General features: G+C 39.0%; 1 protein-coding gene across 2 annotated transcripts in view; it reads left to right on the plus strand.

The window, feature by feature from the left end:
* LOC111344143 (spectrin beta chain, non-erythrocytic 1) overlaps positions 1 to 9,060 on the plus strand; it is a 48,119-nt gene extending 39,059 nt beyond the window's left edge. For both annotated transcript variants that reach the window (XM_088745161.1, XM_088745162.1), the window contains 8 exons: positions 327 to 868; positions 1,478 to 1,635; positions 1,727 to 1,956; positions 2,472 to 2,702; positions 3,242 to 3,541; positions 4,081 to 4,314; positions 5,861 to 6,078; positions 6,467 to 9,060. In XM_088745161.1, coding sequence (XP_088601287.1) covers positions 327 to 868; positions 1,478 to 1,635; positions 1,727 to 1,956; positions 2,472 to 2,702; positions 3,242 to 3,541; positions 4,081 to 4,314; positions 5,861 to 6,078; positions 6,467 to 8,429 — 3,876 coding nt within the window. In that variant the 3' untranslated portion in view covers positions 8,430 to 9,060. The remainder of the gene's footprint in view (positions 1 to 326; positions 869 to 1,477; positions 1,636 to 1,726; positions 1,957 to 2,471; positions 2,703 to 3,241; positions 3,542 to 4,080; positions 4,315 to 5,860; positions 6,079 to 6,466) is intronic.
* Positions 9,061 to 17,016: the final 7,956 nt, after the last annotated feature.

Below are 17,016 nucleotides of genomic sequence, written 5' to 3' on the forward strand. Positions count from 1 at the left end.
GCAAATTTCGCTAAATATTTAACCTCGCATGCTTGAGCCCGCGTTGTTGACTGCATACCTTTGACGTGACATTTCGTTATTCAGCTCTGTCGTCGGAGTGTATGTGTTGTACTTTTTCAGCTCAATACGCAGTATTTTTGTCTGGTGAAAACAGACCACCCTGGCTAGTTTGGGTCATCTATTCCAACTGCGTGAACGTCCTTTACATTCTCATGGCGCGCTTCGACGTCGTGTGTGTATGACATTAAAATTACCAGGTATATATGTGACACGTGTTCTACATATTGTCAGCATCAACAATGTCGAATCTCGCTTTCTTTCAACAGATTGAATCGTGGATAAACGAGAAACTACAAACAGCTTCTGAGGCATCTTACAGAGAAACATCCAATCTACTTCAGAAACAACAAAAACATCAAACTTTTGAAGCCGAATTAGCTGCGAACAAAGGTCAGCTTGACAACGTGCTTCGCGCTGGACAGACTCTGTTGGAAACTACACCTCAATCACGTGAAACAGTGGAAACGAGGCTGAAGGATGTCAACGAGTTGTGGAAGCTTTTGGGTGATATGTCGAGTAGTAAGGGTCAGCGGTTAAAGGAAGCCATTCAAAGGCAGACGTTCGAGAAGAACGTTGGAGACTTGGAAACGTGGATCAACGAGGTTGGAAATACTTTGGCATCAAAAGATTTCGGTAAAGACGTAAAGAGTGCTAACAATCTTATCAAGAAGCATCAGTTACTCGAAGCAGACGTTACATCTCGCAAGGAAAGAGTTACAGCGATACTGAATCAGGCGACAGAGTTTGTGGAGGCAGATCATTTTGAGAAGGATGAAATTGAAGACAGGGCGAAAGCAGTTGCGGAAAGGTAATCCTTTGTTGAAAGACAAAGGTGAAATCAGTGTCTTTGATCTAACCTGAGCTGTCTCTGATACATTCCATCCGGTTCAGTGGGTGATCGTCTTTGTGAGAGAACTTCTGAAAAAGACTCTTGTCGGTGACAGTTACTGAAGTCAAGCGAGCGAGGAATGGTCATTTCAGTCAAATGTCTGCTCCGTGAAAATTGTTGTAAACCTTGTACTATTGAAGTGTTGTCATCGGCCGTGAGACTCGAGCTAGCCCTCATCAGTAAAACCTTACCAATTAGTCCTTACGGACCAGACGTAATACATTTAAACGGTAAAAGACTCTATAACTGACTCTGACGATGACTTCCACTTGCTTTATTGAAACTTCATTCCATGTCACCAATATCAGTCCTTTTTAGAAATAAGTTCACCCGGATGATCACTGGCTCTATGCGATCGACTGTAACCTCCTATTTTAGCTATTACTAGGAAAAGGACTAAAAAAGAAAAGCTAGAGTTGTAATCGAAGAACTTTATATTATTGCGCGAATATATTTGAAGATGAAGGCGCGGCCCATTTTAGAATGTAAGTGTCTGGAGTAAGTGTTTCTTCTTTTATTTCATTTCAGATTTAAGCGCCTTTCTGAGCCAGCTGAAGCACGAAGAAAGAAACTGCAAGATTCACTTGCACTTCAGCAGTTCCTCTCTAATGTGGAAGAAGAGCTGGCCTGGATACGAGATGAAGAGCCACTGGTCAAGTCGGATGACTTAGGGCGCACCCTCATCGGTATGGAAAACTAGAACATGCCAAAGAAAAGTAACATTTTAGCTCTCCTTTTAAAACGCACAGATTAAATCAAAACATATTTTATCTGCAGGAGTTCAAAATCTTATTAAGAAACAAGAGACAGTGGACTCAGAGATCACTGCGCATGAACAGCTGATAAACACTGTCATGTCTACCGCTGACCAGCTAATGGAGCGTGAGCATTATGCTTCTGACGAGATCGAGGCTCGCTGTGCTGACTTGCAAGGGAAATGGGCCGAGCTGACGAGTTTGTCAGCAACACGTCATCAGAATCTTCAGGAATCCCTTCAGGCTCAGCAGGTTAGAAATACGACCTAAAGCGAGAGGGCTGGGACGAGTACCACTTGTGCTTCTTCAATTCCCTTCCAGAGCACCATAATTTTTTATTTTTTGCCCGATAAAGTTATTATGCGAATTCCACTACAATACGTCATCAGATCATCCCCGCAGCCTTTTAGAAACACTGTTTTACGTTATTTATCAGTAGCTCCAACACGAGTCCGGTGAACCATTTGTTATTTTAGCATTGTTAGTGGCATATCAAGACTCTTATTCTTGCTGGTATTTTTAAAAGAATCTGCCTTTATACAGTGTCAGGTGGGTTGCGGGTTTGGCGGGCCAGTCGGATGTTCCAGTGCCTTGGGTACAAATGCGATTGCAGCCACTGGGGCACCTGACCTCCATTTGCGACTTGGGCGTTGTTGGAACACTATATTCTTGTTTACTCTCGTTTAACGTTAATTTTTTTCTCTTAAAAAACGCATTCTTGGTTTTTTATTTCGTTTTGTAACACTGGTGTTACCTTCATTTCCTAGTTCTACACGGAGGTTACTGAAGTGGAGACCTGGATTCGAGAAAAGTTGCCACGAGTGTCCAGCGATGACTATGGCCGGGACGAAACTACAGCTCAGTCCCTGCTGCGTAGACATGAGACTCTTGAACTGGAATTAGACAGTTATAGGGCAAAAGTCGGTGATCTCAGAAACATGTGCCAGGCGCTGGTAACGGCTGGGAATTTCGACGCTGAAAAGATTCGACGCCGTCAGGTAATAGGATACGCCTTAAAACGTTTTCAACTAAATGAGCGTGAATGGGCAGGGCAATTGTGCTATCCTTTCATTCTATCAAGTTGGGACTCACTAAACTAATCGCACTTTTAAGCACTTTGCTGTTTTTGTTCTTTAAGATTTCAAACACCCCGTGGAATTTATTAGTACGAGCCTCTTTTTTGGTTAAAAAAAAAAAAAAACCTGTCGTCTATTAGACCGGTAGAGAAGTTTATTTTACTTGAAATCTTTATAGTTCACTCGTCTCTGGCAAATTTTTCTTGTGTTCTACCAAGTATGCTTGCGTATGGATTCTTATCCCGGCAAACCGTTAGAAAGCGTGGTTACTGCTAAATTGGTCATCGGAAAGTGCTCCTCTGCTAGAACAACTACGTGATCATCGACCTTATTTGTTGAATGAAACAGGAGAGAATGTTTTCAGAGGACTGTGTCAAAATCTCACGAGATTGCTTTAAAAAGCCAATATGACAAACATCACATGATATGAAAACATGAAATTCTTTTATTTCCCTCCCTAGTCGGAGATGGAGACTCGTTTTGAACAACTGAGCGAAAAATCCTCGTATCGTCGTCAGCGCTTATTAGACTCCAACCAGCTGTTCAACTTTTTCCGAGAAGCCGACGAAGTTGAGTCTTGGATTGCCGACAAGGAGTCGATTGCCATGTCCGATGACTACGGTCGCGATCTTGAGCATGTGGAAACCTTGCTCAAGAAGTTTGAAGACTTCACACGTGACCTGGTGACGTCAGGGGAGAGGATTGCTAGCCTTACTGCGCAAGCGCAAACTCTGCTGGACGAGGGTCACAGCGAAGGAGACGTAAGTGGTGTTCAGTCTATTCAAAATCCCTTTAAATGTATGAATTTATGAATGGCTTTCCAAGGAACTTAATAATTAAAGAAGTTCCTTATCGTCACTGTTTTTTTTCCCTGAAGTGTGTGTTCAATTAAAGGGTATAGATCCGGTGGTGAGGTCTTTCACTCGCGAGTATTCAGAGAAGTTTGTTACAACTCTCGCGACTAGGGGGGGGAATTTTTGTGACTGCATCCCGAACTTACATAGCTGTCTCGAATTCTCCCGAACGTCCTTCCCTTTTGGGTAGGGTTCTATAAACATGGAAAAAGTCTTTTATCATTTAAGTATGGATTGGTTGTGTTTGCTTTTTTCCGTTTGTCCTTCTACAGCGAGGCAACTCGTTGAAGGGCCATCCTCGGTACTAACGTTCGTGCACCTTGAATCGAGTGTTCCCCAGCAAAGTTCTTAGGTACTACGCTTAGAAATCGTCACAATGACCTTATTAAAGAATGTAATCAAATCAACGAATAGCTTTTACCTGACTTGTTTGCTCTCTCCTTCAGGCAATAGAGAACCGCATGGAGGAGGTTTGTTCCATGTGGGACACATTGAAGGATAGAACCAACGCACGGCTCGAGGCACTGGACCGAGCGAGAGAGATCCACGCCTTCAATAGAAATGTCGAAGATACGAGGGCCTGGATCCAAGAGAAAGAAGCAGCTCTTATGTTCTTTGACGATGGGGCACGTGATCTGAGTGGTGTCCAGGCCTTGCAGAGGAAGCATCAAGGCTTTCAAGTGAGTAAATCCTTTTCTTATTCAAGATGGCTTAGTTTTGGAAAGGCCTGTATTCCATGTAATTCGTCCAGAGAGGCTCTCTAATTGTTGCTACAAATTGTTGGTCCACTTCAATGGTGTTTGAGAAGATAAATGGTCAGAATTAAAACTGAAATCCAAAACGTTATTGTGTTACGGGTTATTGCTGGAGGGCGTAACACGAGCACCACTGATGAATAACGTGACATTGCATGTTAAGTGTGGCGTGACTTTTGTGACCTAACAAGCATTAGCAAGTATGATAAATATTGTAAGAAATAGACAACTATTTTGAGAGACATGTTTCGGCATGCTTATGCCATCTTCAATCAATGAGTAACTGAACGTGAGTAATTATATAACAGACAAGTAGATAAATAAAATATTTACAGTATGATGTCATACAAAAGAGGGTACTAATTACAAAGTGACACCAAACATGAAAGGTGTGAACTAAAATGCTAGAAAAGTGTTATAATGCTGTTAAGTTCAGGTTTGATCTTATTTATATAAAAAAGCTTATTTGAGTTTTAAATCAATTGAGTTGTTAGCATAATCCAGAATACTAAAGCAAGAAAGGGAGTATTTACATTCTTTAGTTGACCACTCCCCATGGGGGCTTTTCAGGGCCAATTCCCACCCATCCCACCCCAGGGGAGGACATCCACTGCACAGTAATCTCGTGAGTGGGAAATTAACGTCTCCTACCCCTAACCCTGCAGGAGACGGGGCCTACTGTTTATTCGTCCTTATCCAAGAAGACTAGAATATCTATCCATTTTTTGATTATAGAAAGGGTCTTCCTCTCAAAATAACCGGAACATTGATGACAATAATACACGTTACTTTAAACTCCCCTTTGTTGGCTATTATTCTAAAATAGCGAACCTTAAAATCTGACAACTCACTAAGCGCTTTTGTAAATCGGACCTTAATATCAAGCTAGTTTTCACTTCTTTCAAAATTAAAAACATGTTCAGTGTTAAAGATCGTACTCCTGATGCTCTAAAATCCATGGTAGTTTATCAATTTTCTTGTGCGGGATGTAATTCCCGTTATATTGGCGAAACAAGTCGCCATTTCTCTATTAGGATAAAGGAGCACACGGAAAGCGATAAAAACTCGCATTTCTTTAAGCATTTCAACACATCTTCTTGTAAGAACAAATACTCCCTTTCTTGCTTTAGTATTCTGGATTATGCTAACAACTCAGTTGATTTAAAACTCAAATAAGCTTTTTATATAAATAAGATCAAACCTGAACTTAACAAACAATTACAGCATTATAACACTTTTCTAGCATTTTAGTTCGCACCTTTCATGTTTGGTGTCACTTTGTAACTAGTACCCTCTTTTGTATTACATCATAAATAAATATTTTATTCATCTACTTGTCTGTTATATAATTACTCACGTTCAGTTACTCATTGATTGAAGATGGCATAAGCATGCCGAAACATGTCTCTCAAAAAGGTTGTCTATTTCTTACAATATCTAACAAGCATTATTAATTGATTTTCCTTCTCAGTTGGATCTAAAGGCCCTCGGAGAAAAAGTTCAATTAATCGCAAACGAAGCAGAGGACCTTGTTTCCAAATTCCCTGAGGGACAGGAACATCTTACAGAACAAAGGGACGAGGTTTTGTCAACATGGCATCGCTTGCAGGAGAAAGCCAGCAGTAAAAAATCCAACTTGACCCAATCTGAGAAGCTGCAGAAGTTTTTAAATGACTTCAGGGATCTCATGTAAGTGGATTTCCTCCTTTGTTCAATCATTTGGCTCACTACCCTTTCTTAGTTTTAGGTTTAAAAGGCAACCTAACTAGCTGACGGGAGTGAACGTTTTGGTACACATAGTGCACTATCAAGGGGGACGTTTTCTCTGTAACGGAGAGATTAAGTCACATTTCATTCTGGTTTCCAGTCTCTCTGTATCACTCCATGGGCGGGAATTAGTGAAACTCTGGGAACAAGTTTGACTTTCGACCGCTGGTTTCAGTCGTTGCCCAAACAAAAGGCTATTTCTTACAACTTTACCTTTTAAGTGGTCGTTGATCCGTGATTTATTGACATGAAGGAGCTTGTAAAAAGTATCAAAACTTATTTGCTTAGAGGAGACACTTTATCTTCCTAGGTCCTGGATCAACCATATGTCATCTGTCCTCAAAGACGACGAACAACCTGATGACGTTACGAGAGCAGAAAACTTTCTAGCTCGTCACCAGGAGCACAAGGCCGAGATAGACACGCGGCAAAAGAGTGTGAATGAATTCTTTGAAGCTGCTGATACTCTCATCGCCGACGGTCATTCAGCGTCTGCAGATGTTAAGGAAAAGAAGCAGCGGCTTCATAAGGAGTGGTTGGTGTTGCAAAACACATGGCGGGAGAGAGGCACAGAATTGGAACGAGGTAAAGAAGTGCAGGTCTTCAAACGAGATGCTGACCAATTAGAGGCTTGGCTTAATGCACGTGACCTTGATCAGGAGTCCGGTGACCTGGGCGACTCATTGGATGCTGTGGAAGAATTGATAAAGAAACACGAGGAGTTTGAGAACATGGTGCTCGCGCAGGAGATGAAGTTGTTGGGAATTATAAAACTGACTCCACAAGAGCAAGGAATACATAAACAGAAGGAAGAAGAGAAAGAGAAACGGAAGAGAGAAGAGGAAGAAGAAAGAATAGAACGGGAACTGAGGGAAAAGAAAAGACAGGAAGAATTGAGGCGAAAAGAAGAAAGTGATCGCAAAGAAAAAGAAAATAAACAACGGGAGGAAAGGGAAAAATTATGGGCTTTGGAGGAGAGAAAAAGAGCTGAAGAAAAAGCGAAATTAGAAGAGGAAATGAAGCAGGAAGCGCAAAGACAGCGGGGAATTCCAGAGGAACAAAGGATGCAAGGAAAACATAAGAACGTACGTGATCCCTACGACAAAAATCAAAACTACAAACAGTCACTTCCGGTTGGTAGTCCAAAAGATGAGCGCCAGGCTTCCTCAACGTCAGTTATTGAGGGAATCTTGCAGCGCAAACAGGAATTTGAACCGGGTGGGAAAAAGTCGTCTTCACGTGCATGGAAGACGCTGTACACTGCATTACGCGGGCACCAGCTTTTCTTTTATCACGAAAAGAAGGACTCGCAGAGTTCAAACTATTCTGCCCCTCTTATTGACGTGAGAGATGGCTTCTGCGAGGAAGCTAGCGATGCTGCCAGAAGGGGGAACGCTTTTAGAGTCCTCTGTGATGACGACTCTGACTATCTCTTTGTAGCCAAAGATCCTTCCGATCTAAACCGCTGGCTCCAATGCATTAGCGAAGCGGCTGGCCAAACTGATCTTCCCATTCCACCTCCGTCACCTCAAGGTGCACGGCCAACAAGTCCAAAGTCTCCACCACAAACCAAAAGAGTAGACGGCCCGGAGTCTTCGACGGGGATGCAACCTTACGGCCGAACTCTTAAACCATTAATCACCGTTACGAGCTTCGATGACGACGAGGACGTCCTTATCGATCCCCCTCCCCCTCCGCTTGTTAATATACCCCCTCCCTCTATTCCCTCAGACTTTTCTAACAATGATGCACCTGTAGACGCCAAGGATTTAGAGAGTCTTTCATTGGAGCCTGATGATCCCCCAACGGTGCCTCCCCCGGATTTCTCTGACTTTGACAGCCCATCCGATGACGAGCTTCCTGTTTTGCCGACATCACCTCCCCCAGAGTTTCTTTCTGACGATGAGCATGCTTTTGATAACGACTTGGAAGATTCTTCTCCTGCTTACATACCTTCATCAATGCATCATTCTGTCTCATCTCCTAAGGAGAAGACAAGACCGACCCCTCCCCCAGTGGCACCCAAGCCGGAGGGGCGCCCGCGATCAGATTCTAATGACTCGCTCCAAAAAGGTCCAAAACCTGCCATCAAACCTAAACCCACTTTTGATAGAACTCATTGGTATGGACAGCGGTCATCAGATAGTGGGCATGCTCTAAACATTGCCAGCCCTCTACGGTCAACGATACACAGCGCTGAAAGTGCGCCTGACGACAAAAGGAACGAGAAGAGGAAAGGTGTTTTGGGAAACATTTTCAAGAGGAAAAAGTAAAACATGATGGAAATCAGCTTTTGAAAATAGGAATTAGCTCTTGCAGAAGTATTGAGAGTTACCAGAAGTGAAGGGTGCATTTTTAATTTAACTGCCACACATATTCTCATTTCAACTGAATCTTTAGAGGAATTTTTAGGTTATTGTTTTGAACCAATAGTCCATTTTACAGTTGTGTGCTTGGTTCTCAAGCCTTTGAATGGGAGTGAGGCTAGGGGTGACCTTGTTATGATACAAACCTTGCTGCCTTTCAAATGTAAATCACTTTGTTATCATGCTAACTAGATACAGGTCTCTATCACAACAAGGTCACCTTCAGCCTCACTCTGAATAAAAGGCTTGGCAACTAAGTACACAACTGTAAAATGGCCTATAGAGGTTTTGCACAGCAGCCATGTTAGATGGCAGGAACAATGAAAATATTTTGCATAAGAAAGAAAAATTTTTCCTACGGGTAAAATAATCTATTGTTCCTGCCATCCAACATGGCTGCTGTGCAAAACCTCTATTTTGTAAAAACACAAGAACCAGGAGTCAAATGTTTCTATTCAAATGTAGATTTTTCAAATATTTAATTGTAAATAAATTATTTTTATGCCATTAGATAATAAACGGAGAACCTTCTAGATAATGCAATCTGTTTTGATTTCCGAAAAAAAAAAAAAGAGAAAGGTCGCTGTGCGCTGCGCTTGGTTTCTCGCCGCAATGGGCTTTGGTTGTCCTAAAGGAAGCCCTGATAACTAAGATCCAAGCAATGTTGATGTGTTAATTCTAATAGAAGCCATTTTGGATCGGATGGTTGTCACTATTATCATCAAAAAATAGTTTTTTGCTCGCCAACGTCTCAAGGGGCCGGGATTACGCCGATGATGGTGTGAACCGTACAGCATCACACAATCCAACATGGCGGCGCGCACGAACTTCATTCCCAAGCCAGCCGATATCTGTTTCAAATTTTTTAGCCCTTTGAATACTTCATTTCTTTCTATGCCATGTAACTTTGAACTTGAAGATCATCTTTGTATAGGTAATGACATGATTTCGAGTGCGATCTGGTGTTAATAAGAACGGGTAAAATTCTCAAAGTCAACAAGATAAAATTGATGGACAAATGATACTCGTGGGAAACGTTTTCTTTTAAGTTCAATATCATCAGAGATCGAGTTAATATTTTTACAATTTCAACGATACTTTCACTTCTGCTGAATTTTACTGAGTTTAAAATCTTTCCTTTTTTCAACTACAACGAAGGAAACCGAACACTAGCACTCTCTCCATGATTTTCAGCCCCGCCTTTCATTGTTAGAAACTCATTTGAATTACAAATAACTCTTAAAACATTCTTAATATTCAAGATTTGCAATCACTCTTACACGTGGAAAGAACTCTTGAAGTATAAGAACGCCCACGGTCTTTTTCAGCTACTCTGGGGCCAGGAAACACGCCGTTCCAACCCTGTTACCTTGAATATCGTCTTTTCTATCAAACGCGCCTGGTGCTGGCCTCTTCGAAGTTGCTGAATCGAGTGGCTCAGTTCGGGTGGACTGATGGACGCCATTTTGTTACGACGTTTCTCAAGGTAAATATCGTAAATCTAAAACACAGTGGTCATTTTTTTCGTTGTTTTCTTAAAAAATCAAATCGTAAAGTTAAATATAAAATGGAACAGTATATTAAACTTAGTATGGTGTATTTGAAGGATAAATATGTATTCAGAAAGGCCACCATACCAGTTATTATAACATAACCAAAGTAAAGCGCGCGCTCTGATTGGTCAATTTAGCGTTCCCCATTTGCCCATGGGTGTACGCTGCTGACGTGAGCAAATGCAAAGACTATTTTTCCGCGCGCGCTTGTTTTTTCTGGTCGCGTAAGATTTGTTAATTAAAAGAGAACTCTTTAGCTACAATGTATCAATGTTATGTTATAAAACAAATGGTAAACACCACAGCGTACACTATTGAGTTATGGATGCACTTGGGAGGTTTGCTAAGCACTCAAGAAGCTAGAGTCGCTCTCGGCTATCGCCTCGAGCGACTCTTACGCTTCTTTCGTGCTTAGCAACCTCCCGCGTGCATCCATAACTCAATAGTGTACGCTGTGGTGTTTACCATTTGTTAATTATTGTTGAACTATTTGACCTTTAGGGCAGTGGCATAAAATCGATATTTTATTCAGTGTTAGAGTGCAGATCGCTCATTTGCTTATTCATATTTTTTTCATCTCTTTACTTAATTTCAAACTATTTAGAAATGTTTACGTTTATAATATGTTAATATTGGATCTATTCTAACGCTTTTATCACTTCGCTTTTCCCCATCTTTTTTCGCTAGAGAATATATATATCTTATTAGACGTTTTGTTGTGTGGCATCGCTGAGTATTTTTACGAGTTGTGCCGTATTTTGACGAGCCCGTAGGGCGATTCAAAATACAAACAACGAGTAAAAATATTTAGCGATGCTACACAACAAAACGTCAATTGAGAGATTTATTATCCAACACGCCAAATTGTTATTTCAGTGTGGGCAAATTTCGCGGATATTTCTGGAGTACAAATATCACGTGATATTTGTACTCGTCTCGCGCGTTATTTGTACTCTACGAGGCATCACTGGATAATAAATATGCTTATTATCAAAAATTTTGCCGTAGAGAACTCTTTTGGAAAGGAAAAGCTTCTGTCTGTTTTAGACTGGTATCTTTTATGAACTCGTTTATGATGGCAAATTTTTTTCTCTACAAACTGGTCCTCGTCTCCAAAAAAGTTCTTCTTTCGCTCTCCAAATATTGATTCTCATTTAGTCAGTTTACAACAAGTACCTATCTAGAAATCGGTATGAATGTATTCTCATCATATTTTTTCCCCCTCTCTATGACAGCATCAAGAATGTAATGGAAAAAATTTGAAATCAACGAATGCAAGGGAAGAAAATGAAAAGAATAACATCTAGAAAGGTTGGTTTGTTTTTTTTTCTACGAATTTAACTCATGTCAGGTAAGAACTATGCTAGATACCTTAACCTGGTTCTGTAAATGATTACAATTCAAAACCAATCAAAGAAAAAAAATAAGGAAATTACAAACAAACAAAAATCATATATTTTGTTCAATCGATGTCTTCGATCTTTGTCTGATTACCGTGACTGGCAGTGATTTACAGCACTGATTGTTTTGATTAACGTCATTATACATTGAGCAACTGCACACCCACTCCTCTCCTAAGCCAATTGCAGTTGAACCTCGATTATCCGGACTTTTTCTCTGGTCCCAATTTTTTCATAAATGTTTATTAGTCATGATCAAGATCCGTAGCCATATCCTTTTTAAAAACTACAGCGTTTAAAAGTGAAGTAAAGGTGATGTTCTTCTTTAAGACAAATCGACTTACTACAACATTTTAGGCCGATAAAAAAACATTTTTTGTTAATTTCAATTGTTAATACACACATGTAGAGGTATTCACGTAGGACAGTGGAGATATAGAACATTCTTTTTCAAAACGATTTGTAATTGTTTTCTTAATTTATCATTTTTATTCCTCGTTAATATTCATATTCTCGATTATCCGGACTATTTCGCCAAGTCCGCTACGAGTCCGCATTTGCTCTGATTCTGACATTGATTCCCTTGTTTAGTGACACATTACTATTGCTTTTTGTCTGTTGCTTATAAAAATTTTACTAGAGAAATACTCGGGAATTTTTGTCAGTGTAAAGTCGATCATTCTTTTTTCCAGATTACCTTTGATAGCAACAATTTAACTTGTTAAATAACCATGTAATTTCAAGTTTATTTGCCGAAGTCAAAAGGAACTCTGTGATCGTTGCTTTTGGTGTAGGACATTTGCTGAATCGTGTAAATAGTTTTCCTGTTGCCATCATTCAGTTATAAGAACAGGTGAATTTTAATGAGGTGACTTTGTTCAAGTTCTTTTATCAATCACAGTAAAAAGTACTTGATGATTTTTTCTACACATTTATTTAAGATTTTCGATGGGTTTAAGGTTCACTTAGTTCGATAGAACACCTTTGTTCCAAATTGTTTGATATGCTACTCAGTTCTTGGAGGTCGACAACGATCTTCGTCATCCCAGAGGTCAAAATGTTGTCGACTCACGAGACGCAGCCACGGACCACTGTCGATTCGTTTTTTACCACAATATCTACGTCAAATAAAACGATTCTCTCAGTGGGTGACACGTTGACGCGAGCCGCGTTGTATGTCCTCCTTAGCACAACGCCAAATTGAAAATCGAGAAAATTGGCCAATCAGATTGCGATATTACTGCCAATTGTGGGAAAAATCTTTTCGGAAGATCGAAAGAAAAGTCTCTCTCTTCTTGATTAAATGAAAAACCTTTGAGCCTTGCTTTTGACTGATGTAAGCTTTGAGGATAAAATAAGATTAAAAAAACATGCTCAGAAAATCGATATTTGTTCCACATTTTTTCTAGAGTTTCTCATCATTTGCTTAATTTAGAAAAACAAATCCTGGACCTTAATTGTTAAAATTTCTTATCTCGTGAGACTGGAACCAGTTCTAAAATATGTTTTCTAAAATATGTTTTCTAAAATATGTTTTCTAAAATATGTTTTTTAAAATATGTTTTCTAAAATATGTTTTCTAAAATGTGCTTTCTAAACTTGGTGAAACTGCAATTATGCGAAATCTGTGGTCTGTGGCTCCGAAATTAACAAATCTGCGTCTTTCATATAAATATAATTCACTTAAATCCTGATTAGCTGACGTTGGTTGAAACTAAATAAAATAACAAACGGTTACAATAGTTACACAATATACAACTGAAAGAAATAACGAACAACACGACGGAAAGAAGACTATAAAGTACTTATTTTGTTACGGCCACAGAAACATTACTAAACTGCGCTTGGCTAAAATGAGAAAACAGTAATATCACATGATATTAATCATGCAGGAAGCACAAAGCGACAACGCAATGACAAAGAAAAGCGCTAATGAAGCAATAAGTATAATTACAGAGTGAAAAGACTTCTATGAATGAACTCCAAACACCCAAAAAGAAAAACCAACAAGAAAAAATGTCGCACTTAGAAGTTACACCATGTTTCCTATTACTAAAGACTGCTTAAAATATTTCAAAAATTCCCGCCGAAACGTCTCAGATACAACAAACAAAACACGCAAAAAGAAAAGAAAAACCAACCAGAAAAAATGTCGCGCTTAGAAGTTACACCAGCTGCAGGTTTCCTTTTACTAAAGACTGTTTAAAAAATTTCAAAATTCCCGCCGAAACGTCTTTGATACAACCAACAAATTCTATCATTCCTAATTGTTATTCAAAGTATTCACCATGATTTGCATTTATTTCTATTCGGAGCAAAATGATGCTTAGAACACTGAATGATTTTGACCTCTCGGGGTTTTTTGTCGAAAATATGAACAAAAGTACAATTTTGCGTTGCTTAAGATATTGACAAAGATTGGAAAAACGATTGGAAATGTAAGTTAATCTGACCTTAACTTAAGCGTATAATAGAATCTTAAACTTGTATAGAGTATGTCAATTTTATGTTTGCATATCAGAATATTTTGACCCCAAGAAACCGAACTGGCGTTAGGGGCCGACCATTTAACTTTTGAGGGGGGGGGGGGGGGATGTGGGTGATTTCTAGCAGGATATTTTTTTCCGTTCTAAATGCTATTTTTTTTCTGTTACATTTGGGCTGCATGCAATTTTTTAACTTCCAACAAGCGCTTGCAGGAAATATTTTTCAAAATCATCCATCCCCCCCCCTCAAAAGTTAAATGGTCGGCCCCTTAGTATAGTGAGACTGTTCATAAAAGGCGCCGATCATAAAGTTACTTACTTGAGCCGACCGCTGACCACAGTCAGTCAATTGTATGTTTAATCTTTACTTTTATTTTCGAGTGAGCCTTTCTCCAACATTCAACTATAATTTATCGTTAGTGATGGTAAATGTTGAGGAAAATGGATGATGCAATAGCTCTCCTTTTAAGGCAGTTACTTTTGAATAGAAACAATTGAAAAAAGCTTCCACGCACTGACCTTTGATATCGGCTAAAAGCTCTATCATTTAAATACAAATTTTGTCCCTTATCTCGTTTTTTTTTTTCAGGTAAAGTACATGCATAAGTACATAGTAGTACTTGTTAAACGCTACAAAACTCAGGTTCAAATTTCTTTCTTGTGTATTTCTTTCTTTGTTTTAAAAGAAGTTCAAAAACCTCAATTTGATTTGATATTCTTTTTTTTTTAGCCTTATCTCTGATAATAGCCCTTAACGTGAGTATCTCTGAGACAAAATATGCCATTATGAACCACTTTGCGCTGATTCAGGGTTTCAGAATTTAGTATTCAGCTTATCCAGTTTTATGAAAAGAACGAGAAAATCACTGAAAGGACCGTGACAGGCGAATGACTCAGACGGAGTTTTCTCTTTGTAGAACTAATCTGAACCAAACTAGATTTTCTAATCATGGACGCAGAAAATGACTCTCTTTTTCTTCTCCACAAATATACATGTGATTGCTTTATGCAAGTCATGCAGATCTTCATTGTGCTATTAAATCAATAGAGTTTTTGTTCGCGGGCATAGGTATGTTTTGGGCCCGACATGAACTGTGGGCGAGTGGACGGTGGGTCTCTCTAGAATTTCATATTCACGCAATTTATTCTATCAGTAGTATAGCTGCAAAATAGTTCAAAGTAAAACTTGCTCCGAGCTTTCAAAAAATCCTTAAACTTTGGTCTTTGACTAAGTTATAGATATCTTAGCAGATAAATTTACGTCTTCTAAATTGATTATAATGAAGAACAGAGTTCGTTTACGAGACAGTCGATATTGGCTTGTCTAACTGTTTCATGGTAATTTAATATTCTTATCAATAAAAATTTGGAAATGCAAAGACAAGCAAAAACCAACTAAAAAACCGACGTTTCGGTGTCATCATGACGCCATTGTCAAGGATAAGTAAAAACTACAAAGTTTGCGGCAAGGTGTAACACTAAATTAGCATAAATATGTTAGGAGCAAATTATACAAATACTTTTGCGCGAATCGAATCGCTTTGCACGTTCAGAGTGGGTTTTAGGTCTCTGATGAAAAGCATTTCGTTCACCAAACAATCGAACTTGTTACTACACTTTTCCAGAATGCTAAAATGTTTCAGTAGGTCTTTCGGGACTTCGCTGTGCTGTTCGTGGTAGTGTTTATATATTGAAGATGCCTTTCGTTTATGTCCATCAACGCGAATGTGTAAGTGTCCGCGTGTATAGTCCACATAACCCGCCTCACACAGGTCACATTGAAAACGATAAACGACACGTTGTTGGTTGACGATCTTTAATATTTAGTTAATATTAAATTAATTAGTTAATATTAAATTGACTAGTTAATATTAAATTAATTAGTTAATATTAAATTGACTAGTTAATATTAAATTAATTAGTTAACATTAACCAATATTAACTGAATATTAACTAATATTAACTGAATATTAAATTAATTTAATATTCAGCTCGCAATTGTAGAACAACTTGTGAAAAAGGGTACAGCGTCGCTCGGAAGTAATCACAAACGCCGGAATAGGTCCATTAATCAGACTAGAAGGGCCATAACAAAAGGTAACATTGAAATAGAAACATCTAATCAGCAAAATAAAACACTCGAGTGAATAAAGAAATTTCAAGCTTCAATGAAGCAATTATTTAAAATCTGGTGTACTCTTCAGAAACGAGACCTAAAATCTTGCTTTTGGCTTATGGAACTTGTTTGAAAAAGCAATATATACTCCGACGCGGAGCAGGATTCCCTCTTTTAAGCACACCAATGTCTCTGGCAGAGAAATTCTTTACAACTTGGGAAAAAGAAAGCAGAGTGTCGCTCGGAAGTTATTGATAAAAGGATCAAATCACAAAAGGAAGCGTTAAAATAGTAACATATAACAGGCGAAACAGAACGCGCAAGAACACAAAGGAACTTTGAGCTTCAATAAAGCCGTTATTTTAAACGGAAAAATTATTCAGATTAAAGGAACTTTGCTACATAACAAACCTACTGGTCAGTTTTAATTGGTAATCAGACGCATAAGGAATCAAACCAACTAATTGAACTGAGTGGAGCGCAATTTGGGCTGAAATCATACGCGTGATTTCAAAATCGAACGAGTGCGCAGCGCGAGTTCGATTTGAAATCACAAGTACGATTTCAGACCAAAATTGCACGACACGAGGTTCAATTACCACTTAATTACATCCATTTTGAAATCGCCCAAATACAGGACTTGGTCAATTCAAATATTTTACTGATACAGTACTGAGCCGGATTTTAAATAATAAGGGGAACCGCAAACGCTTTTACATCTTATTTTGTATGCAAAACAGAAAGACTGACGTCATGTGTCAAAAACTCAGTCAAGCGTAAAATGATGCGATTTAGAGCAAAAAATGTGCACCAATTAGAGCCAATCAGATTACAGCGACCACCAGTGATTTCAAAATGAATGTAATAAAAATGTAAATCCCAAAGGTTTAAAACGAAGGTTCTGGCGCCTATCTTCTTGTTTTTCGGATAAATCTTCCT

Source organism: Stylophora pistillata, chromosome 14 (genome assembly GCF_964205215.1).
Source record: "Stylophora pistillata chromosome 14, jaStyPist1.2, whole genome shotgun sequence".
NCBI classification, from domain to species: domain Eukaryota; kingdom Metazoa; phylum Cnidaria; class Anthozoa; order Scleractinia; family Pocilloporidae; genus Stylophora; species Stylophora pistillata.